We start from the raw sequence: 23,140 nt of genomic DNA, 5'->3' as shown, positions 1-23,140 counted from the left end.
TCACAAAAACCTGATATTGACTATACGAAAACATATTCTCCTGTGGTAGATTCAATTACATTAAGAAATCTTATTAGTTTGGCAGTGCATAAAAAATTTGACATACGCCTAATGGATGTTGTTACAACTTATTTATACGACTCAATTGATAAATAAATTTATATAAAAATTTTTGAAGGATTCAAAGTGCCTGAAACATATAATAATTTTTCAAAAATTTGTTCAGTAAGACTTTAAAAATTCTTGTATGGATTAAAATAATATGGACTTATGTGGTATAAACATCTCAGTGGATACTTATTGAAAGATGGATACAAAAATGACTGTATATGTCCATGTGTGTTCATAAAAAGGTTTGAATGTATATTTGTTATTATTGCAGTATACATTGATAATTTAAATGTCATTGGATCACCTAAAGAAATTTCAAAAACTGTAGATTATTTGAAAAGAGAATTTGAAATGAAAGATCTTGACAAGACAAAATTTTGCCTTGGTTTACAAATTGAATATTTGAAGGATGGTATGTTCATCCATTAGTCAACTTACACTGAAAAATTTTTGAAAAAAATTTTACATGGACAAGACACGCCCATTGAGTACTCTAATGATAGTGAGTAGGGCTGGAAGTGAGTCAAGCCAGCTCATGAGCTAACTCGAGCTTGACTCGTTAATAGCTCGATAAGCTAAGCTCGTGAGCTAGTGATCCAAATTTGAGCTTGAAATTGAACTCATAAATTTAATTAGCCGAACTTGAACTTGGATAAGCTTAGCTCATTAGCTCGTGAGCTGACTCAATTATATATATAATTATTAATACACATATCCTATATGCATTTAATCTATATTTTTAATATTATATATATACATATAAAATAATACTATATAATTATATATATTAATGTTCTTAATTATTTAAAATTTTATATTTATTTTTTACATATAATTTTGATGTAGGACATAAATAAAAAAAATATATAATTTATTGATAGATAACAATATATAAAATTGATCTTTTTAAATATTTTTTACAATATAAAAGTGATAATTTATTGATATAGAATTACAGATCATGTATTTATGTTTCTATTATTTGAGCCAACTCATGAGCTTTCGGTGAGTCGAGTTTGAGTTTAAGAAATAAGCTCGATTGTTAATGAGTCGAGCCGTGAGCTAAACTCAATTTTTGTGAGCTGAGCTTGAACTTGGTCTAACTCGGCTCAACTCGACTCACTTTCAGCCCTAGTAGTGAGATCACTAGATGTGGATAAAGATCCATTTCGACCTTGTGAAAGTAATAAAGAACTTTTTGGGCCTGAAATACTTTACCTTAGTTCTATTGGTACACTAATGTATTTTGCTAATAATAAAAGACCAAATATAGCATTTTCAGTAAATTTGTTATTGAAATTTAGTTCTTATCCAACTAAAAAACACTGGAATTGTGTTAAACATATATTAAGATATTTTCAAGAGTCTATTGATAAGGGTTTATTTTACTCTAATGAAACAACATTTCAATTAGTTGGATATGCAGATGCAGACTTTCATTCTGATCCACATAAAGGTGGTCACAAACAGGTTATCTATTCACGAGTGAAGGAACAGTTATATCTTGGTGCTCAACAAAGCAAACCATAGCTGCAGCCTCCTCAAATCATGCATGCAGAAATATTGGCAATTTATGAAACAACTCAAGAATGTGTTTGACTTAGGTCAATCACCCAACATGTTCAAGATATGTGTGGTTTACCTTTGAAGAAAATACCAACAGTCATATATTAAGACAACTCTGCTTGCATACATCTACTAAAAGAGGGATACATCAAAGGAGATAGAACAAAGCATATTTTACCAAAATTCTTCTACTCTCATAATCTTCAACAAAATGGTGATATAGATGTTTCACAAATTCGTTCCAATGATAATTTAGCAGATTTGTTCACTAAAACACTACCTACTTCAACATTTGAGAAGTTAGTATATAAGATTGGGATGCGCCGACTAAGAGATATCAAATGATGTAATTACCAGGAGGAGTAATACAGGTCATACTCTTTTCTTTAACTATAGTTTTTATCCCACTTTAGATTTTTCTTAGTAAAATTTTTAACGAGGCAACGTATTATACTAAGGATATCTAAGAAAAAGTGTTATAAATACATTTATTATGGATGTCCTAGATTGTAACCATATTTTATATTTTAAGTAGATAAAATCGGTTATAGATGTAACCTAGCTGAGTTATCTAGAAGTTGAATTCTTAGCTATAAATAGCCCCTCGTAATATTTTGTATACAACATCAATAATTAATCTCTTACTTTTCTTATTCTTTTTCATCTTCTTTTCCTTATCTAACCCTAATCTTTACTTTCATAACACTACTGTCATTATTAGTTTTCTCCAAAAAGAAAAGAGAAAAAATTCTAAATGGCTCCTGACAATTATCTCGAAAGACAATGACGCCTTTAACAAAAAAATATCCCTTTCGATCTCTGATCTTTACTTTTATTAGACTAATTTGCCCCTCTATCAATATTTTCTATTGATATTAATGAAATAAGCCTATATGACAGGTTAAACTGTTGATTTATCTATTAAAAATTAATTAGAATTAACAAATTCTTTTTTGTTAAAAATTTTATTGCCTTTTAAGAATAATTATCAACGCTATTTAGTTTTTATTTTTATTTTTTTATTATCTTTTTTAAATATATTAACTAAATTTATTGTATAAAATTAAAAAATATTAGTAATTTTTAAATTTTTTTAATTATAAAAATTAAATAAAAAATATATTAATAATTAATGTATCACATAAATACTAACCATTTTTACAAAATTAAATATAAAAAATCGAGAAAAATATATTTTTTTTTATTTAATGAAGATATGTTTTGGATATTCATTTCACAAAAGATATGTTTTGGATATTCACAAAAGAAAAAATTGAGTACGAAACACACACATGACATGAGACTCGAGAGCCGAGACACTCCGTGCTCGTAGCACAGTCGCGAGTCAACCTACGAACTATGGTATAGGGTTTTTCTTTACCCCCCAACCCTCCAAATAGGGAAAAAGAAAAAAAGGAAAACCCTGATTCCCAAAATTGCACAACAGGACATGCTGCTTGTTCAACTTATTCATCCTATTCTTCTTCTTCTTCTTCTTCAGTCGTTCCTTGTCATCGATCAATGGGTATCATGACCACCACTCACCGCAAGCGCACCCAAGAATGCATGAACTTCCCCCATTTTCAATCCCACCAGATTCCCCAATCTCCCATTCCCTCTATTTCTCATACTAAGCGACCTAAATTATCACCTTCTATTATACCCACACCTACACCCGCCACCCGACCCCTTTCCACCGCCACCACCGCCACTGGTAACCGGATCTCCCGGTACCCTGAGCCCAAGGGGCCCTTCCGCAGGGAGGTTCACGCTCCTTGCAGGCCCAATAAATTCGTTTTTTCGGGCTCCAGGGTTGCTAGGGTTACCGCATATTCGCAGCGGAACGACGAGCACATTGGTGGCGACGGCATGGGAAGCTTTTTGGCGCGAAGCTACGGGATTGTGAAGCAAGCGGTGTACGATTTCACTGGGAAGGGGAAGAAGGAGGTGGTGGAATTGGACGCTGATGAGCGCGGGCAGGACGAGGCTTCGGAGGATTTGAGCGTTCGAGAGGTTGAGAATGTCGAAATTGGGGGGGACGGGAGGTCGCTGGTGGCGGACAAGAGGTGGATTAGGAGTGATGCAGTTGTGGTTGAGGTGCCGGAGGTGGAATTCGTAGATGCTAGGGTTGGGGACGGGGGGAAGTCAACGTCGACGGTGGTGGATTCGGAGTTGACTAATAGTGGTTTGAAGATGGTGGCGAATGATGCTGCAGGGATGGGTTTGGCTGCTCTGATCCGTGAGCATGAGCAGAACCCTGAAAATGTTCATCTTTATAAGAAGTTGCTTCTGGCAGCTGGCAGAAGAGACGACAAACTCGGGTGGCTGAGCTTTGAAATTGAGCTGAACGAGAAAAAGATAGCTGGATTCGAATTGTTGCGGCCGAAGAAGGCAGAACCAGTTGAGGTGATGAACATATTGATAAAACTGATCCATTTTGTCGTTGATGCCTTTGTTTCTTACAGACTGAGAGTCTCTGAAATGGGAGTGAAATTTGGGGAGAATTTTTCATGGACTGTTTCATGTGTGAATTTACACATGAATTTAGTTCATGAAGAATTCTTCCTCATTCTTTATCCCATACCAAACTCACCATGAGTAGTAGTGTTTTGTTGTTTTTGTACTTATGTTGTCAATTTTTAGTAGAATTGTGTTTCAGTCTATGGTCTAGGTAACCTTTATAATTTCGTAGTTTGACATCCTTGGGCGAGCAAGCTTTTGTGATGGAGCTAGGCCCTTAATTCTAGTGAAATGCTTATGGGCGCTTAGCGTTTGTGTTGGTTAAGGGATGAGAGATTCTCTAAATGTTAATGTAATTTACACTATTGTTTGCATGGCTTTCAGGAAGTACCACGTGAACCATTTCTCGCACTTACAGAGGAAGAGGAAGATGAGGTTGCAAGTGCCTTTTCAGCCAACCGGTATGCTTCGATGATTATGCTATGTGTTGTCATGAAAAAGCTTAATCTGTACTCTTAGCTTGTTGTGGGCTTGTATCTGCAGAAGGAAGATCTTGGTTACACACGATGAATCCAACATTGAGATAAGTGGAGAAAAGTTTCAGTGCCTTAGGCCAGGTGCATGGTTGAACGATGAGGTGATCTTGTTTGCTTATTACTTGTTTTTCTTTTGTTGAGAGGAAAGAGACTAATTTTATACCTAACTGTAGCATGATTTGATATTTTTGTGATATGAAATTTTATAGGAGTACCTTAATGTTGCAGGTGATAAATTTGTACCTTGAGTTGCTGAAAGAGAGGGAGAAAAGAGACCCACAGAGGTTTCTTAAATGCCATTTTTTCAATACATTTTTCTACAAAAAGGTATAATACATTCTAGTACAAAATAAATTTCAATCTTTAATTGACTACTGTGGACTACATTCTCTATAAGATGAGGCCATTTTATCCTCTTCGTGCATTTGTTTCTGTTGACCAAGGATTATTGTTGTCTAACTCCTGTTTCAACCCGAATTCATCTTATTCCTATATAGTTTATTGATTTATGCCAAAACCTTGATAGTTTTACACGAATATAGGTCTCTGTCATCTTTGTGTTTTTAGTGTTTGTGCATGCCGTGATACTAGGGATGATAACCTCGAAACTTTCGGGCTGAGATTATATTTGCCTTATTCACAATTGGACAGAGGTAGTCTATTTATATTGTTGGACCCAATAGTGAATTAGTGATGAATATTTTAGTCAGTTCCTGGAAATAGCATCTCCGTTGCATACATCTAGTGTCCCAAAACATATGCACTGCTAATTATCGAGCACCTGAACAAAGACTTCAAATTTGACTTCTCATTAAAATTATTCAAATATGCATCACCATTTCCAGCATTTCCCCAAGGAAGAACAAATGGTTATTTGTTAATAGTTTCCTGACATTGAGACCATGGAACCCTTTGGGTGTAGCTCTTCCTTGAATCCTGTGTAAAACATGATGCTTGTGAACTGGACTGCCTTTTTTTATTGAGGCCTGGTATTGTGATCCTTTGGGCCACTATATGCAGTGTCGTTACTGCAAAATCTGGCACTGAACTGGTTTGCATATGATATCCAGTTTATCTATGTTTATAATTTGTCATTTATTATGGTCAGATATTGATGCTTTTGATTTTCAATGTTAATTGCAGCTAATAAGTGGCAGGAGTGGTTATGATTTCAAATCTGTCAGAAGATGGACCAGCCAAAGGAAATTAGGATATGGTCTAATTGAATGTGATAAAGTAATTATGTTGAAAAACTAAATTTTCAGTTTCTCTATCTTACTGCAGGTTGATTTGATTTTCATGCTGGTCTCTAATCTAATTTGTTGTTACCAGATTTTTGTGCCTATACATAAAGAGATCCACTGGTGCTTGGCTATTATCAATAAGAAAGATCAGAAATTCCAGTATCTTGACTCATTGAAAGGAATGGACAACCAAGTGCTGAAAGTACTGGTAAAGTTTCAGTTTGCTCTGTGTAATTTAACTGTAAATTTCATATTCCAAGCTGCATACTGCTAATAAAAGGTATCAAATGTGAATGTAATCCAGACATGTTCATTGATTTTTTTTTTTTTTTGTGATGATTTCAACTGGTAATTTTGAACTTCTGGTTCTGCTTAAGTTTGGGTTCTGCCTTCTAGTTCTCTGTTTGTTGGAAATCTTGAGCCATCTTTATTATTCAGTACATGCATATTAGAATCTGAGTGAAAGTGACATATGTTATCTTGCTCATCAAAACAAGCCTAATGTGAAGCTGATTGTTGATGCAAACATAAATATGTTGCCTAAGATGCAGTTGGATGTGTGTAACAACGTGTTTATCTACTAGGTGTGCTTGTGAGGTCAGAGATCAAATTCGTATGCAGTGCCTTAGTCAAGTAACTAACAATAAAATCAGGTGGATTGGGAGGAAATGTAAACAATTAAGCTTTGTAATTAGTTTAAATGATAAAAATGATAAATAGAATGTAGGAAAGAGATTGAGAGATAACCAAGAAAAGTAAAGAAATGGATAGCTTATAAGTTAGAAGGTCATTACAATAGAGGTCTTGCATCATTCAAGACGGGAGAGGCAATGTTTTTTTCGTGTCTATCAGCCAAATAAGAAACTTACAAAAGATGTACATGTCCCAGGCTAGATATTATGTGGACGAGGTGAAGGACAAGACTGGTAAAGACCTAGATGTGAGTTCTTGGGAAAAAGAATTCGTTGAAGACCTTCCTGAGCAGGAGAATGGGTTTGTATTCTAATCTTCTGTGAACAGAGCATATTGACATCACTGTTTTATTTTGGTGTATTATTCTCTAAGCAGAAGTTTCTATTTTGAATAGGTATGATTGTGGGGTGTTTATGATCAAATATGCCGACTTCTATAGTAGAGGCCTGGGGCTGTGTTTTAACCAGGTAGGATGTGGCGTTCCATTTGTAGGGGTAAAACTATTTGTCTCGGTTTTGACTGGTTTCTATTTCTTTTTTCTCTTAAGTCAATAAATAACAAACCATTTGTTTATGTTCAATAAGGACAGAAATTTAATTGCTTAAGATCTTCCAAAATTAATTGTTCAGTAGTTCTTTCTTTATCGTCTAGTTGGTGTGCTCTGTAAATTGTCCATGGTTTGACAAAGTTGATCAAATACCAGTGTTTTCTGCACTGGAACCTACTTAAGACTTTTAATGAATGCTCATTTTGAACCTCAAGAGATTGGCAGAGGATGCTTTTCTATATTTTAGAATTTCTTTCATATTATTTCAGAATTGAATTTCTCTTTCCATTTGTAGGAACATATGCCCTACTTCCGCCAGAGGACAGCTAAGGAGATCTTGAGATTGAGAGCTGAATAAGCAAAGGAGACAGTGACTTCTCATAAGTAATCAGATGCGCTATTGCCCCCACCAAAGCTGGATTTTGAGATTCAGAAGGCCAGTAATATCTATTTTTGCAGCACATGTTGATGAAGGATTCTTCAAATTTTCCTGTGTTAATGATAGCCATTCTAGAGTTGGAGCATTTCATAGCTTGCTGACCATAAATATGGTACAAGTATCCGGGTAGAGCCTGTCTACTAGTGTAGAATGCAGTAGGATGTATATGCTATTTATACAAGTGTGAATCATTTAGTTGAAGATGAGGCATTATTTTTAAGGCTTAGGTGTTAGTCGTGTAATGGTAAATATGCTTCCCAATTTTGGATGTGGTTTTGATACTGAAGATCATCGACTTATTTGCTTCTATCCTGTCTTGCACCTTTTTTTGAAAAAAGAAATGATATGGCTTTTTTGTTCCTTTTCATATGTGAAGCGAATTCATAGGAAGAAAAGTAATCATTGTTGCGTTGGTTTTGATTATGAAAGGCTATGTGGTGCACCATTTTTAATGAGATTAGAAAACTAAGGATTGGTGTTTTAGATTTGAAGAGGTTTTGTAGACTATTTCTTGTTTTTGATTATCTTGAGCCTCAGCTTATAGTATGTTAACAATCATATCTATATTTTATGAAAATTGATACCAAGGAAATTTTATATTCAAATTCAAATAATAACATATAGATTGCTTATAATTTTATGTAAGAATATTATAGTAGATATCATTCTATTTTAAAAATAAGCATATATATCTTCCTTTCAACTTGAATATTAATTATTGTAATAGTTTTCACAATAATTAGTAAGGTGGTCTATGGCTCTATGCTACTATAATTATTCAACTCATTTTATAATAGTTCTCACAATAATTAACAAGGTGGTCTCTATAACTAAAATCTCTAAGTAGTCTTAATTGTCTTCTACATTATTCAATTCATATTTTTTAAAACATATAATTCACATGCATATACACACATTAGAGGCAATATTTGAAGTTATAATGATACTGACAAATGTTAAAGAATATTAGAGTTTCTTAAAAAAGTGGTGGTAAAGAGGATGAGTTATAAAATGAAAAAATGTTATATAAAATTAATATCAAAGATGCTTAAAAAATTATTTCACATTTAAAAAATTATCAGAAGTAATAATTACTAGCTTAAACTGACTTTGAACGGATTCAAGTAGTCAATTAATGTTATTTTATTGTATTTTAATATTTATATTTTCATTTTATCTAATGAAAATACAATTTATTTATACTTATCAAAATAATTGATAATATAGATCTATGAAGTTTTAATTTTTGAAATATAAATTAATAAAGATACTATATTATGTACACACAAAAAGCATTCACTTGCATAAAATATATACTAAAATATAAAATACATATTAAGAATAAAACAACACGAGTATTTATATGTAAATATATAGTAATTAATTTTTTTATGTATATATAGCATTTGTAGTAAAGATAATCTTTGACATTATAATATTATATAAATAACTACGAATCTTAAAATGTTCATCGAATTATAATGTATATTTTCATGTGATTAAACTTTTATTATTTAAAAAAATATTTTTTTCATTCATATTCATAGTTATGTATTTAAAATTATTTTATAATATTTATTAATCACTGCTATCATCAATTTGAATTCGCGCACAAAGCGCACGTCTTATTCTAGTTAGAATAATGTTAGGCGTGGTTTTATGCTTAAGAAATATGATTTGCATTTTTATACGAACAAAAAACACAGCTTCGGTATTACAACTTAGCTAAAAAAAATTTGAATATTATCAGAAAGTTTACATAAAAAATTATGAAGTTAGAATTTTCAATGCACCTTTTATGTATTACTAAAATAAAAAATAAAGTGACAAATAAATTCTTAAAGATTTATATTTTAGATATTTTAGTTTTTTTTTTAAAAATATCAATAAAATCTTTCAAAATAACAAGTTAGTTCAAATTAAGACCTTCTACGTTTAGGACTAATTTAAAAATATTCTTGAAGATTTTATTGGTACTTTTTTTAAGGATTAATTTGTCCGAAGATTAAAATCCTCAGGAATTTATTTATCACTTTACTCAAGATAAAAGATCTAAAACTTTCTATTAACAACAAATTTAACAAGTGTATTATTTGTAAAATCCAAAATGAAAAAAAAGGCAGTTGTTAATTCGACTTTGTTGTATTAAAGTTTTCTTTTTCACCAAAAAATTGTGTTAAAGAAACATTAGATGTAGTAATCTTTGCAGAAATGAATAGACTCTACAAAAATTTGACTTGTCTATACAGCAATTGAATGTCAAAATTTATTTCTTTATAATTTTTTTTGACCTAATCACCACTGATGCCAACCCTAATTATGTTACCCCAAATCCCCTTGTGAACGCCAATTGAGAAGCTAGGGTAATGTGGACTCATCAAGGAAAAACGAACGAATCAAAGAATCTGTCGTTAGTAGAAGACGAAGGTGTTGTTCTTTAATATTCTAATAGCATGATAGGAATTTAGAATTTTAGGTAAACTATAGAATATAGATTTTGTCTTTGTTTTTGAAAATTTTCAAAAACAGTGATAAAAATAAACATCAGTTTGAATAATACGTTAAAATAGAGGCAATAGGGCCTTTGAATAGTTCGTAAAAACCTAAAAGCAAAACCACTTTATATGAAGCAATTCAATAAGGTAAATGACCGGGCTAGCCCGCCCCTCCGGCCAAAAGCTCACCTTGCTTTACTTAGAGAGGCAGTTCCAAATTTCTACTCCGTCTCGCTTAATGGCAGATTGGCGGGTTGACAGGCCAACCCCACCAATTTTTTTTTTAAACTATAAAATATTAAAAAAATATATAATTTCACAAATATTTCAATAAAATTTATAATTTTTAAAGACAAAAATAATTATAATTTCTAAATTTACAAATACTAAAATCTTTATAATTCTAAATATCTAAAAAACATAATCATTAACTAAGTTTTTTGAAACAAAATCATAGAATGGTAGGCCTGGCAAGTAAGTTCGCCCTGCCTTGCCGAAACCCGTTAAAACCCGCGGGTTAGGCGGTGCGAGTTAAGCGGGCTTTTTTATGATAGTGGTCTCAAATTTTTTGCCCGACCCGCCTTTTTTTGGCGAGTTACGCAGTCGAACCAACGGGTTCCAGCCCATTTGCCATCCCTAGGTGAAACTGGTCTAATTGTGCATCCCCTTTCGCATTTGATGTATTCTGTCAAGAAAGAAAAATTAAAGAAAATAGTAAAGGGGGTCCAACCATCCTGCTACATTTGGTTTGAATTCAACATACTCTTCCTCAGATCAGAAAAAAAATTCATAACCAAGCTTTGTGAAGCATCAATATCAAAGATCGCTAGGTTCTTTTGTACAAGTAACTTGATAAAGGGAACTTAAGGCTCCTTGCAACCTGCTTGAACATTGAACAACAATGAAAATATTGTTCTTTATTTCAAATCTCACATAACAAAGAATTCTGTTGGAGCATTAAAAATGAAAGTGAGGTTTACCTTCAAAGCCAAGTCTTCTGATATACTTGACCGATACCGAGTTGAGCCTTCAATTGGACAGCTTCTTCCTTTAAATATAAATTTAGCATTGCAGAGGCTGGATAGCTGCAAGAGAACATCAGACATCAGATCGCCACAGGCACCTTCAACTCCTAGTCCGAAACCATTTTGTTCTTCCTCATCGGATGGATCATCTGCCACCGATACGATACACTGAAAGATGGCTAGCAACCTCTCCAATGGGAAACTTCCAGGTCCTTTCATTAGTAGCTCCTCTTCTAGACTTTCCTTCTTTTCTGGCACCTTCTCAGAGGGCCTGGTCGCAAAAAAGAACAGAGACTACGAAGTTAAACATGCATTACTCGAAAAAGAGACAGAACAAAAGCAGAGTCGTACTACGGATTGAGACCTAATTTTTTTAAATTAGGCATCAAATAACAATTCCAATCAAATACAAAATAGAGTCTTTTATAAATCCTTCATAGAAAGAGAATAATAGAACAGAAAATAAGTAAACAGAAAAATACTAAGAATGGGCTTCATTCAAGGTGATAAAAATATATATACTGAAGGTTGTAACCAGAGTACTAGTCTCAGAAAATTGTGTTCATACTATTTGTTACCAGCAGGCATAATTTCGGGGATTAAATCACCATACTTACTTCCTCTTTCGCTTTCGGTTATCAGAACCTCCTTTGGAATCGAAAAGTGAAGCATCAAGAGTAGCTGGGTTTCTAGAAGCAAGAAATGCTGAAATAAGGAGATATTTTGCACTAGTAGACATGTGAAAATCTAGCTTGGCAACTTCTTCACAGTGCTCCAATTTCCTTGGAGTCCCCTTCTGTGTTGTCTCTTTAGAGCTCTCGACTTTGGACAAAGGTAGAGATGAAACCTTAAATATCTCATTTAGAGAGGAGGAGACATGAAGCATTATATGACTGAATAGCCTTCTCTTCATGTCTTCATTAGGAACGATGCTTTTATCGCTTAAAGGTTCACAATATTTTTCATATAGTGGCTTGAAGGCAGTGGACAATTCATTGATCTGCCTAGTAATTCTAAAGAAAGGCCTTAGAGATACACTACAAAAGAAACAAAAGTTCACTATGAGATCATGTAAAGCTGAAAATGAAAAGTGATGTAGTTTTACAATGTCTTACTCCAGAAATGAGGAATATAGCTTTGGGTTCGCTTGGTTTCTCAACAATATTTTACGAATATCAGCTTCTACATAATCAGGAAAATATACCGGGATAGGCTCCACATATCCCATGTTAGAGTAAAAGGTATCTGGAGAAGAATTGCTGATAAAAATCAGACCCACCTCAGGCATCTTTAGCATATCATAAAGATTAAACAGCAAGGGCAATATAGTAGAGCTCTTATCCCACTCCCTAACAAGCTGAAAATTGTCGAATACCAGGTAGATCATGTTTCCGATTCCACCTCGTATCGTCTTGCTTGACATCAACTTCTCAGACTTCTCCTTTAGATTGTTTATGGCATTTGTCAATGCCTCTCGAAGAAAATTAACAAAATCCGATGGTCTCTCACAGCGCTTTGCATTTGAATAGCCATTGGCAGCACTTCTTCTATGGAGATGTAGTTGATTTAGAATAGATTCAAATAAGATACGCGGATTATAACATGTCCTGCAGCTAGAATAAACAAGTGGCCTGTTGAGATGCCTGAATAGTTGAAGAATGATACTGGTTTTTCCAGTGGAAGCACCTCCATACACAAACAAAGGAAGCGTAGGAGTGTTCAATGGTCCCAAAAGGTGCACAATCTCACGAATCTGGCTATTTCTACCGGGAAAATTAGAAAGCAAGTCATCCAGGCTAACAGGTTCCCCTCCAACTAAAAGATCATTGATTGTTTGCGGTTCAAGGCTATTCACTTTAACAGAAGATACATCATTTGAAGTTGATGCCCAAGATGAAGTTGAAGACCTTCTTGTTCTTCTGGGAATTTGTGGTGCTTCTTCCTCTTTATCCATGTACTTAAGGTGCTAAATACCATTAACCTGTGGTCAATGATGGAAATCATGGAATCATCAATTAGAAATTAAATTAAAAACTAAAAAACAAAAGTACATTGTATCCAAGTCAATGCAAACATATCTCATCAACAAAACCCTAATCACTACACTAATCAGACACACAGAAGTATTATCAGGTGACAAGCAAATAAGGACAAAAAGAATTACTTTGAGTGATTTTGTTTCATTTTAGGGTGTTGGGTTCAGTTTTTAAGTTTTAACAAACTCATTGGTCTCTCTCTCTCTATGCAGTTCAAAGCTCAGCATTTGTTTAATTTGAAGAAAACAAGGTGTGGTGACAACAATGAGCAAAAATACAAGTACAAATTGAAGAGACCAAAGATGCAAAGCAACAGTTATAAAATCAGAGAGCGATAAAAATAAAATCAAACAAATGAAGCATCTTCTAAACATCACTTACCAGTAACAAGAAGCAACCCTCTTTCACTTGAACCGAAACGAGAAACGCTGCCGCCAAAGAAGGAACTAAAACGGACCACAATGGTAAGAGGTGGTGACCGGTGACCGGTCATGGAAGGTGCAGGCAGCACAGCCAAAATGTTGTTGGCTTGTTGCTCCCTGTGTGCCCTGTGTCCTGTGTGAGCTGTGGCATTAGTGGAGTGTTTTATGCAATGTAAAGCACTAAAGACTAACAGCTTGTTTGAAAGCATTTAGTGCTAATTTGGATTGAATTTTTTTTTTAATTTTAAACATATACTTTTTTTTGTGTGTGTGATAAATACATTCTTGACTTTTTGATTCCGGTACATTTATATTTTTAAGAATTTGAAAATAGTTAAATACATCTAAATTTACGATTTTTTAAAAATTTAAATATATCGATTTTTGTGTTTAATTTATTTCATTTTAAAAATTCTTTCACATGTGTCTCTATATATTGATCAGACCAATATAACAAAAATTATATTTGATTTTTTCGTTAGTTTACCAGATTCAAGTAAACATAAAAGTTGATGTGTCTAAATTTCAAAAACATAAAAAATTTAAATATATTTTTAAATTTTTAGAAATTTAAATATTTACGAATCAAAAAATAAAAATTTATTTATTTTTTTTAATTTAAATAAACAACATTTATAATATTCATATATTACATTTTATAACTCAAATATATAATAAACTTCTCATGATAAGTGCTGCTTAAATTTTTTTCATCAAAATTTTAGTTCCCTTCAAATATTTTAATAGATCTTACTTTCCCTCCTAAACAAAAAAACAGGAAAGGAAACGCGAGCAATAATTGATTCATCACCTTCCTCACTACTATTAGCCTAGTACTTAGAAACAGAACTCAATTCCTACCATTTTAGAATGAAAATCCTAACCCCAACCCTAGCTCAATTCCCCCAATTTCACGACATTGACTCGCGTTCTGCGTTCTTCTCTCTCGCCGTCGTGGTGTTCTTCACTGCTCTGCTCTGCTCTGCTCGTGTCATGTGCTTCTTCTCGCATCGTGCTCTGCTCCGCCATGTTCGATCTTCAGCTCGCGCCATTCTGAAACATTCGCTTTGCTCCGCCGTGGTGTCGTTCACATCTTCCTCTCAAGTCTCTCAGGTATGACAAAAATTTCTCTCAAATTTTACTTACTAGTGGTTTAATTTGGTTGAATTGTTGAAATTACAAAACTACTCCAACCGCGTTCAATTAGAAACCCTAACCCCAACCACTTTGAATTTTGATTGATGTGCGATTTACTCTTTTCTCTTCGCGTTCCTTGTCACTGCTCGCGATATACTCTTCTCTATTCGATTTCCTCGTCATTGCCTGTGTTCCTCATTGCTGGCGTCGCTGTTGACGTCTCCGTCGTGTTCGTCGCTGCTCGCCTCGCCGTTTAAATATGGTAATTAACAAATTATCCACTATTAATTATGTAATCGCATAAGTTGTATCCACTCTTGAGAGGCCAAACAATGGTAGAATTTAATTGAAGATTCAACTGATGAAGGATAGGATCAGGTAGTGTAGGTATTGGTACAAATCAGAATGTTCCGTGCCTGCATTTGTTTTTGGCTCTTCCTGAGATTGCACATGCATAGTCGCATAGATAGATACTCCTTTAATTTAAGCCATTAGTAATTGTCATTATTTAATTTAAAACATTAATTTGCGGGCATGTGATTCATCTACTACTAAATAATATGTATGGACAGATTGGAACGAGAAGTAAGCCATGTATGTTAATGGAAATTAGCCTGAAAGTGGTTCATAAAGCTAAGCTACACATTGCACGTGAGCCTCCACAACTTTGATGAACTATACACAATACAGACATGCACTGCATAACTTTGTATTTATGTTCATTATATATTATATGTGTGTTTGTGCCTTATTCATTTAGTTTAAGGGGGGAAGTCCATTTGAATTAAGTGTAATCCTGGGTACCACATCACTGCATTGTAATCTCCCCATTTAGTTAGAGGTCAGTATTTGTTTAGATATAAAAGCACATGCATTTCTAAGTTTAAATTTTCATATAGAAATCAGTGTTTTTGAGTCTTTGCTAGTTGCTACTTAGTAATAAATTTCATTGTTTTTCATGGTATCTCCAAGCACTAGTCATTTCAGTTAATTGGATGTCCTTTTGACATTAGAATTTTACTGCATGCAGATCTATGATTTGGACAGCACAGGCTTTGCAATTCTCTTGCAGTTTCATTTAAGCTCTATGATTTGGACAGCACAGGCTTTATGAATGCCAAGAGGTAGCTATTCTTTTTATTTGATGCTTTAGGATGTAAGTAAGCTATTTTTTTATGGAGGAGGAAGAGGTTGATAGATTCAGCAAAGTTCAAGAGAGTTTCTTGCCAAGTTCTTCAACTCTCAGTATACTTGAATTCATGTTATGGTCAAAACATAAATGTGGAGCCAATTGAATTGCTGCAATTGTGAAAAATGTGATGCTGTAGTGATTTTTTATTTGAATTTTGGCAGATTGTTGATATTGGCAAAACTCTGCCGTTGTTCATGGAGCTTCAAACCTTAGGTTACAGGACGTGAAGAAGCTGGCATTTGATCACATAATTCACAGTATTAAGTGAACCAGAAGCATAAGAAAAAAGCGAAGAACCATGCTCTGAAAGTGTCTTGTTTTCAATGCTATAGGTCTCATTTAATTTGAGTTGAACCTTTTGGTTATGTTGGCTGTGTGATTTCCTCAGATGGCTCTGCTAATTGAACAATTTGAATGAATGTTTGTGTGTGTGTTTGTTCTTTGTCTGTTTTCAAAAGGAAAAGGATGAAGCATGAGTTAAGAAAGCGCTTGTGACACTATGTGAACTTCACAGAAGAAAAAATTGGTTTGACAAGAGAACAACTAATACAATGTTCACTGTTTGTTTCCATCCAGCACCAAGGTTTTTATTTTCTCCTTTATATTTTGTGATTGTGCGACTGTTTTGAAATTCTGATATTAGGCATAAAGATAGTTTTTGGTGTTATCGGGATCATGAAAGCATCTTTATCGTCTCAATATGAACAAGACTAAGCAGCAAAGGTAGAATTTGATTCACAGAGAGGCGATGTGTGTGATTCTCAACTGTCAGATCATTAGTGATTTGATTTTCTAATGTAACAGTATAGCTTTAAGATAATTCTATTATGGTGAAGAGATTTTATGCATCTCAATAATAAAAACTAAGCTTCATTGATATATGTGCAGGTTACTTGTGGTAGTAGCTGAGGTAATCAGTGGATACGTTGTCTTTTGCCTTCCCTTCTTATATGTTTGCATTGTTCGACCATATGCTTTGGAACCAAGGCTTTCTACTTATGATCCTTGATATAGTAAGATACCAACTAAATTCTTTTTAATCTTGAATTTGCAGATGTTGTGCTAGATATTTGCAGAGTTACCAGCATGGCCAGGGAGACAGAAGGGAGAAGAAGAAAGAAGAAACAAGAACTCACAATGCTCAGCTGCATGCTACCATCTCAGGGGCTGCAGTGGCTTCTGCTGTGGCAGCCATCGCGGCTGCAATGGCTGCTTCATCTGTACCAAGCAAGGATGAGAGGATGGCCAAGACTGACATGGCTATGGCCTCTGCAGCCACATTGGTGGCCGCGCAGTGTGTCGAGGCTGCTGAGGCAATGGGGGCCGGGAGAGATCACCTACCTTCTGTGGTTAGCTCAGCTGTCAATATCCGCTCTCATGATATCACTACTCTTACCACTGCAACTGCAACAAGTAGCACTCCTTGATGACGTTGTCAAGAATCAACAAGAGTATAGTTGCATTGTCAATTAGCCCCTCATAGGACAAAATGTGTAGTGTGAACTAAGAGATAGTATCTTATTAATGTGTACAGATTTATTTAATGATTAAATGATTATACATGTTTCTTAACTTTTGTATTTTCAATGCAAAAACAATCCTTATTTTTAGCCAAAAAGACAATCCTTCAGTGGTGGCATATCTAGTTTAAAGGCAACACTTATACAGGTTACATATTTAGAAGAATAGGCAATACTTTCACAAGTTGCATATCAAATTGATAGACAACACTTTTAACAGGTTGCAAATTCAGATAAATAAGCAATCTTTTTAACGTGTTGCATATTCTAAATAATAGGCAACACTTTCAACGTGTTGCAAACTCAGAAGAAGAGGCAACACTTTTTGCTAGTGGGTGCAACGCTTTTCGCTAGTGGGTGAAGCATGACCGCTAAAGAAATAGATGTAAAGTGTTGCCTAAAATACATTTAAGAAGCATTGCTTGTGAACAAAAAAAGCGTTGCTTTGACCTAAAGCAACGGCCGCATCTGCAAGCCCCCAAAAAACATTGCCTCAAGTCCCAATTAACCAGTTTAATCAATGACTTAACGGTTGAACCATTGATCGAAAAACTCTATATCTTAAACGAGTCAATTATCGATTCGGTTATAATAATTATGACTTTTAGTGTATAAGTAGCATTTTTGTATTTCAATATATAACATAAAGAAGTGACTAATTACAATTATTAATAATCTAAATGCTGCAAATCTTTCTAAATAAAAAATTAATTTAATTAAAATGAAAAAGAAAATTAATTAAAAAATAACTGTTATTTTTTATGTATTTCTATAACACAATAATCGTCTTTAAAAAAAATGATAAATTTTCGAGTAATTATACTTTCTTTTTTAATAAACCAAATTAGGATTAGCCAAGCATACCAGGAGGGAAAGAAAAAAGAAAAAAGTATGTTTTAATTTACTTTTAAGAAAAGGTTTTCAAAACTAAAATAACGGCAACATGTTTAGTGATGGCGCAACAACGCCTCATTGTTTACACGAACCAGTTAAGCTCAATAGAATTTCTTTTGAAGCTTAGAATTTGTTTGATATGAAGTACTACTTCAAATTCGAGTTACAGTAGAAGTAAAGAACAATAATTTTATAAATCAAATAAGATAATTTTATAAACCAAATAAGATATTCACAAAGGAATTGATGTTCAAACAATCTTGCTCATCACAATTATCAGCAGTAAAATAAAGATCCCTAAGTTTGAAAAAAGTCTGAATAGTCAACAAACTATCTGAACCGGCTTGATGACTATTCCCAGCAACACGATCAACCTTCAAACTCTTCGCCAATTTCTCTAACCCACCGACATTGATTCCTCTGCAAAACTTAATCATGTGCTTCATATCATAAACACTAGACCCGAATAATTCGGAGACAACAACCTTGAAAAGATCAAGATCATTGGGCAATTTCCTTCCGGTGAGAACCTTAACCATGTACCCAAAATCATAGGTACTATGGAAAGTGACCCAAGTCAGATTCAGCCTACTAAACATGAATCTTGATCTCAGAAACAATCTTCTAAAGGCACCAATTGGGATCCCCTCTTCCTTAATCTTGGCAAAATCGATTCCTTGTTCTGCGAGTAACTGGATTGCGTCCGGGTTATGATGGTCGCGATCGACGTCGAAACCTTTGAAATTGAATTCCCAGACATAGTAAGAATCGGTGCCAAGGTCGGGTAAGTGGCCGGCATAATTGGAGAGGGCGAGACCCAACTGAATGAGTTTCAGGGAATCGACATTGGCCTTGACGAGTTTGTAAGTGTAGGAAGGTGGAAGCTTTGAGTAGTGGCAGTTCTTCTCCGATACATGGACGAATCCTGGGAACTCTGTGTCAAAGGCAACATGGCAGTAACAGGGAAGAATCTGTTCAAGGAGAGCGAACTCAGATTCAAGATTTGATGCCCAAACTTGACGAACCACCACGGGTTTGGTGCTACTATCCATTGATCAAGAAAAAGGAGCTTTCTTTGTGGTGGTGATTTTAATGAAGTTTAGGTATTTACCTCTGACACCAGTTTGGGTATTGCTGTCAGATCTTTTGATGCTGTTCACTTTTATCCTATGAAGTTTCCTATATTATTTAGTGACATTTATAAGGTGAATTTTAGGATTAGCCTACGCCCGTTCGAAAGGGGTTTGTGGGACGCCTCGTACGGACTGACAGAGTCTGATGTCGGTGCAATGGTGTATCATAGCATTAAGTTGGAGCCATCATAGTTTTACACTTTAAAAAAAGAACTTTATCACATTTCGAAAAGTGACCATAAGCTGCAATAAATTATTGGGCTATACTTCATAGAAATTGTGGCCCAAAGTATGAAACTCTTTGAATTTGAATTCATTGTTTGGAGGGTCCAATTCGTAGTTAACAAAAGTGTTTGTTAAATTCGAACCCCGCCTTGTGCATGCAGCAATCTATTGGCCAGCGGCAGACCCTTAAATAGAGCTCAGATTCGCGACGGATTAGTCTTTAACCTGTCGGGTTGGAGAATACCGTTTGGGTAAACCAAAAAAAAAGTGTTTGTTAAATTCCTTTTTATTGTTGACCAACTTATGATAGAAAAAAATTGGTAAAAATTTAAAACAAAAAATGATTAAGGGTTTTGTAAGATCATAGTCCGTTACATAGAAAAATAGACTTCCCCTTCCCATTTTCTGAAAGAAATTCCTTCACCCTCAACAATAGGGTTTTATAATACGATTTAGATTAGTTTTGAGTCAAAACTTTTGCAGTGTAATTTAGATTAGATGAATGTTTTTAAACAATCATATTCGATCCAATCCAATTTCAAACGGTTTAAATTAGATTGGATTTGCGATTTTAAAAATTAAAAAAATTAAATATATCTAACAAATTTTAACATCAAATTTAGATAACTAACAAGTCTCAACAATATCTTAAAAAACTAACAATAATATAATAATAGAAATAAAAATATAGATTAGTTAAAATAAATAAATAAATATCATTTTAAACATAAAATATTTATTAAATAATAATATATAAATAATATAAAAATATATAACAAAATTGAACATATTATAAGAAAAATATAAATATAATAATAAAATAATAATATTATAGCACATTATGCTGTTTGGATTGAATTATATCAGTTTTGAAAAGTACAACCGAAATTTGATCCGATCTATGCAGTTTGCAAAAATAGAATCCAATCAAATCTAAATTAATGCGATTTTAAATCGATTTTCAATTTGGATTGGATTGAATGAGCGATTTAATTTGAATTGGTTTATATTTAAACACCCTTACCCATCAATGTCTCTATTTGGGAGGCTGGGTCTTCTTTATAAAGACATGGCTCTTTCGGGTTGCCCTGAGCCCAAAAGATAAACACTTTATAAAATAACTTATTTTATAATTATCGAATAATGTTATTATTCATACCCTATCCCAAATTATAAAACCAAATCTAATAAGGATAAAAGGAAGTCGGTCACCGATAAAGGAGTCCGACTCTACTTGTCCATGCAAGTAACTATCTCCTGAAATCTTTTCTATTATCTCTATCTTCTCCCAAAAATAGATTCTAACAAAACTCTCAAGATAAAGGGAACGATTATCCATCGATAAAGAGGGAATTATTTTAACAAATGTGGTCATCAACTCTATTATAAATACAATAACACCTCCCAGGTATAATTCACGTTATAATCTACTAAAAACCTGCCTAAAGTCCTTGCTAACTTAAGTATCGAAATCTCTTGCAGATACCACACCCACCTCCTCACGAAGAACTCAAACAGGCGACACCTCGACATCAACAAATCAAACGCTGTCATACAAAGTGATCTAAATCTCACGTTCAGACCCATTCAGATAACCTTTGGAATAGTTATATATCCAAATATTTTTTGTTATTCAAATCCAATCAAATTCATGTAACATAATAAAAATTAATTATGAGTAACATTATTCCAAATTTTATTATTTAACTTGATTGAACTTGATTTATAAAAAGACTTAAAAATGTAGCATTGTTATAAAAAATAACACCTTTAATTTATAAATTTACTATTTGTATAATTATTTTTAAATAAATTTTTAAATCATTTTAAATCAAAACTTAACATATATAACTAGACATATATTATTAGTTATATATTACATAATAAATAAAAATTAGTTATATATATTTAAAATTTGAAAAATAAATTAAATGACAAAATTAATGGCAAATTTTTAGAAAATCAATTGCAAAATAACAGAAATAAATTAATAGCAAATTTTTTAGAAATTAATTACAAATCAACTACAAAATGATGTTCTCAATGTGAATTAAAAGTATATATATTGAGAGTAATAGATTATTGTAATTTTTTATTTATTGTTTATTTTTTAAGTACATTTTTTGCCAAAAAAAACAACATTTAATTTATTTGCCTAACATCAAATTTTTTTTCATTGCAATGTTATATCCTATGAATCATGGACACTTTGCTGAATTGTCGTGTTCACGTGTCAGACACATTTTAGACGCGATACTCGTTCGACATGCGTATCTACTGTGTCCAACCGTATCTTAATAAAAAAATAAAAAATTCTTCTTCAAATACTTGGACACACTTAAATACCATCACGTATCAGCGTGTCCAGTTTTATTTTTAATATATATTTTTAAAATAAATTTAAATATAGTATATATTATTATTTATTAAAATAAAAAATATTTTAAATACTTAATATAATTAAAATAAGACATTAAAATAATTTAAAAAATTAATTTATATTTTAATATCAATAAAATATCAAAATATCATTACGATTTATCTAAAATATATTTTATATTTTATATATATACGTGTTCTCATGTCTTATAAAATTTTAAAATTCATGTGTCGACGTATTCTATCCGTGTCAATGTCTATATATCATACATTATATCTCTGCTCTCTAGTAATGAAAAACATTTAACAACTAACTGATAACAAAAATTAAAATTTTCAAAAGCAGATTGAACAGCACATCTTAACGGCCCACTTTATAACATACGTGCATTTAAAAAGTTGGCATGCTTGACCAAAAAAAAAAATGGAATGTAATACGTACATATTCATATATTAACTCCAATAATATCACGTCATTCTGATACAATTTTAGTGAATCTTACCATGTTTAAAAAGTGGTGTCTGTTTGCTGGGTTAAAAATTAATATTTAATTTAAAAGAGATAAAAATAAATTATTTTAAAAAAATTTAAAATTTACTAAAAAAATAAGTTAAATAAAAATTAAACAACAATTAATAAATACTATAAAATTGACCTACAGTTTTACACGTAATTTACACTCAAGTTGACAGCATCGCAAAAAGTACGAGGCATGCAAGACGTCTGATTTAGATAGAGTCATGCTAAAATTCACTCATTTATAATATTTAATATTTACGTGATAGTCCAGTTTTAGACAGATGGGCCTCTACTTTAGTATTGATTTTAATGGGTTCGCAAATATGAAAAACTTGCGAAATAAAAATTAGAAAGATTGAAAACATTAAAACCAATCCACAACCATCACGGACTGATCCAAATCTGCTACGGCAAAGTGTTGAAGACAAGTGTGAAAAATTTTGCATCTGCAAAATAGTATAGTACATCCAAATTATAGAATAGTATGTTTTGTAAATATAAGAAGGCTAATTTAGTTATTTGTTATATTCTTATATTTTTAACGTATTACATCTAAAATTTATTTT

At 33.0% G+C, this 23,140-nt stretch overlaps 4 protein-coding genes across 10 annotated transcripts; 2 read left to right on the top strand and 2 right to left on the bottom strand.

Annotated features, from left to right (window-relative positions):
* The first annotated feature begins 2,995 nt into the window (after nt 1–2,995).
* On the top strand, nt 2,996–7,903 carry LOC130976222 (ubiquitin-like-specific protease ESD4). 2 transcript variants are annotated; one of them, XM_057901019.1, is made up of 9 exons: nt 3,000–4,083; nt 4,522–4,598; nt 4,681–4,774; nt 4,902–5,000; nt 5,817–5,909; nt 6,006–6,125; nt 6,807–6,910; nt 7,005–7,077; nt 7,453–7,903. In XM_057901019.1, exons 1-9 carry the CDS (start codon nt 3,199–3,201, stop codon nt 7,513–7,515), a joined length of 1,608 nt encoding a protein of 535 aa, XP_057757002.1. In that variant the 5' UTR covers nt 3,000–3,198; the 3' UTR covers nt 7,516–7,903. The 2 variants fall into 2 exon arrangements, with proteins under 2 accessions (XP_057757003.1, XP_057757002.1); XM_057901020.1 differs by lacking the exons at nt 6,807–6,910; nt 7,005–7,077 and having other exon boundaries at nt 2,996–4,083.
* A 2,678-nt stretch (nt 7,904–10,581) lies between these two features.
* On the bottom strand, nt 10,582–13,711 carry LOC130976984 (origin of replication complex subunit 5-like). Its single transcript, XM_057901969.1, has 5 exons — nt 13,534–13,711; nt 12,232–13,097; nt 11,734–12,153; nt 11,072–11,387; nt 10,582–10,971 (listed from the first exon to the last, which is right to left on the bottom strand). The coding sequence occupies exons 2-5, from the start codon at nt 13,068–13,070 to the stop codon at nt 10,918–10,920; spliced, it is 1,629 nt and encodes a 542-aa protein (XP_057757952.1). The 5' UTR covers nt 13,071–13,097; nt 13,534–13,711; the 3' UTR covers nt 10,582–10,917.
* A 651-nt stretch (nt 13,712–14,362) lies between these two features.
* LOC130976461 (VAN3-binding protein-like) lies at nt 14,363–17,507 on the top strand. Of its 6 annotated transcripts, none has more exons than XR_009084684.1 (5): nt 14,363–14,687; nt 15,742–15,835; nt 16,065–16,486; nt 16,792–16,813; nt 16,958–17,507. XR_009084684.1 is itself a non-coding variant. In XM_057901334.1 (5 exons), the coding sequence occupies exons 4-5, from the start codon at nt 16,455–16,457 to the stop codon at nt 17,328–17,330; spliced, it is 405 nt and encodes a 134-aa protein (XP_057757317.1). In that variant the 5' UTR covers nt 14,363–14,687; nt 15,742–15,835; nt 16,065–16,235; nt 16,362–16,454; the 3' UTR covers nt 17,331–17,507. The 6 variants fall into 6 exon arrangements, 4 of the variants coding, with proteins under 4 accessions (XP_057757317.1, XP_057757318.1, XP_057757319.1 ...); XM_057901334.1 differs by lacking the exon at nt 16,792–16,813 and having other exon boundaries at nt 16,065–16,235; nt 16,362–16,486; XM_057901335.1 differs by lacking the exon at nt 16,792–16,813 and adding an exon at nt 15,284–15,362.
* Nucleotides 17,508–18,529: 1,022 nt separating this feature from the next.
* LOC130974750 (probable CCR4-associated factor 1 homolog 11) lies at nt 18,530–19,614 on the bottom strand. Its single transcript, XM_057899606.1, has one exon. The coding sequence runs from the start codon at nt 19,367–19,369 to the stop codon at nt 18,530–18,532; it is 840 nt and encodes a 279-aa protein (XP_057755589.1). The 5' UTR covers nt 19,370–19,614.
* Nucleotides 19,615–23,140: the final 3,526 nt, after the last annotated feature.

Source organism: Arachis stenosperma, chromosome 4, assembly GCF_014773155.1.
Source record: "Arachis stenosperma cultivar V10309 chromosome 4, arast.V10309.gnm1.PFL2, whole genome shotgun sequence".
NCBI classification, from domain to species: domain Eukaryota; kingdom Viridiplantae; phylum Streptophyta; class Magnoliopsida; order Fabales; family Fabaceae; genus Arachis; species Arachis stenosperma.
Note: the sequence above shows the minus strand (reverse complement) of the source record. Positions and strands in the feature narration are given on the sequence as shown.

Excerpts from the sequence above, each read along its gene's own strand:
- LOC130976222 (XM_057901019.1), top strand. The coding sequence starts at position 3,199 with ATGGGTATCATGACCACCACTCACCGCAAGCGCACCCAAGAATGCATG. Across the intron at positions 4,599-4,680 it reads AGTGCCTTTTCAGCCAACCG|AAGGAAGATCTTGGTTACAC; the intron begins GTATGCTTCGAT and ends TTGTATCTGCAG. Across the intron at positions 6,126-6,806 it reads ACCAAGTGCTGAAAGTACTG|GCTAGATATTATGTGGACGA; the intron begins GTAAAGTTTCAG and ends TACATGTCCCAG.
- LOC130976984 (XM_057901969.1), bottom strand. The coding sequence starts at position 13,070 with ATGGATAAAGAGGAAGAAGCACCACAAATTCCCAGAAGAACAAGAAGG. Across the intron at positions 12,154-12,231 it reads CTATATTCCTCATTTCTGGA|TGTATCTCTAAGGCCTTTCT; the intron begins GTAAGACATTGT and ends TTTCTTTTGTAG. Across the intron at positions 10,972-11,071 it reads CAGAAGACTTGGCTTTGAAG|GTTGCAAGGAGCCTTAAGTT; the intron begins GTAAACCTCACT and ends ATGTTCAAGCAG.
- LOC130976461 (XM_057901336.1), top strand. The coding sequence starts at position 16,455 with ATGTTCACTGTTTGTTTCCATCCAGCACCAAG. Across the intron at positions 16,487-16,957 it reads TGTTTCCATCCAGCACCAAG|ATGTTGTGCTAGATATTTGC; the intron begins GTTTTTATTTTC and ends TTGAATTTGCAG.
- LOC130974750 (XM_057899606.1), bottom strand. The coding sequence starts at position 19,369 with ATGGATAGTAGCACCAAACCCGTGGTGGTTCGTCAAGTTTGGGCATCA.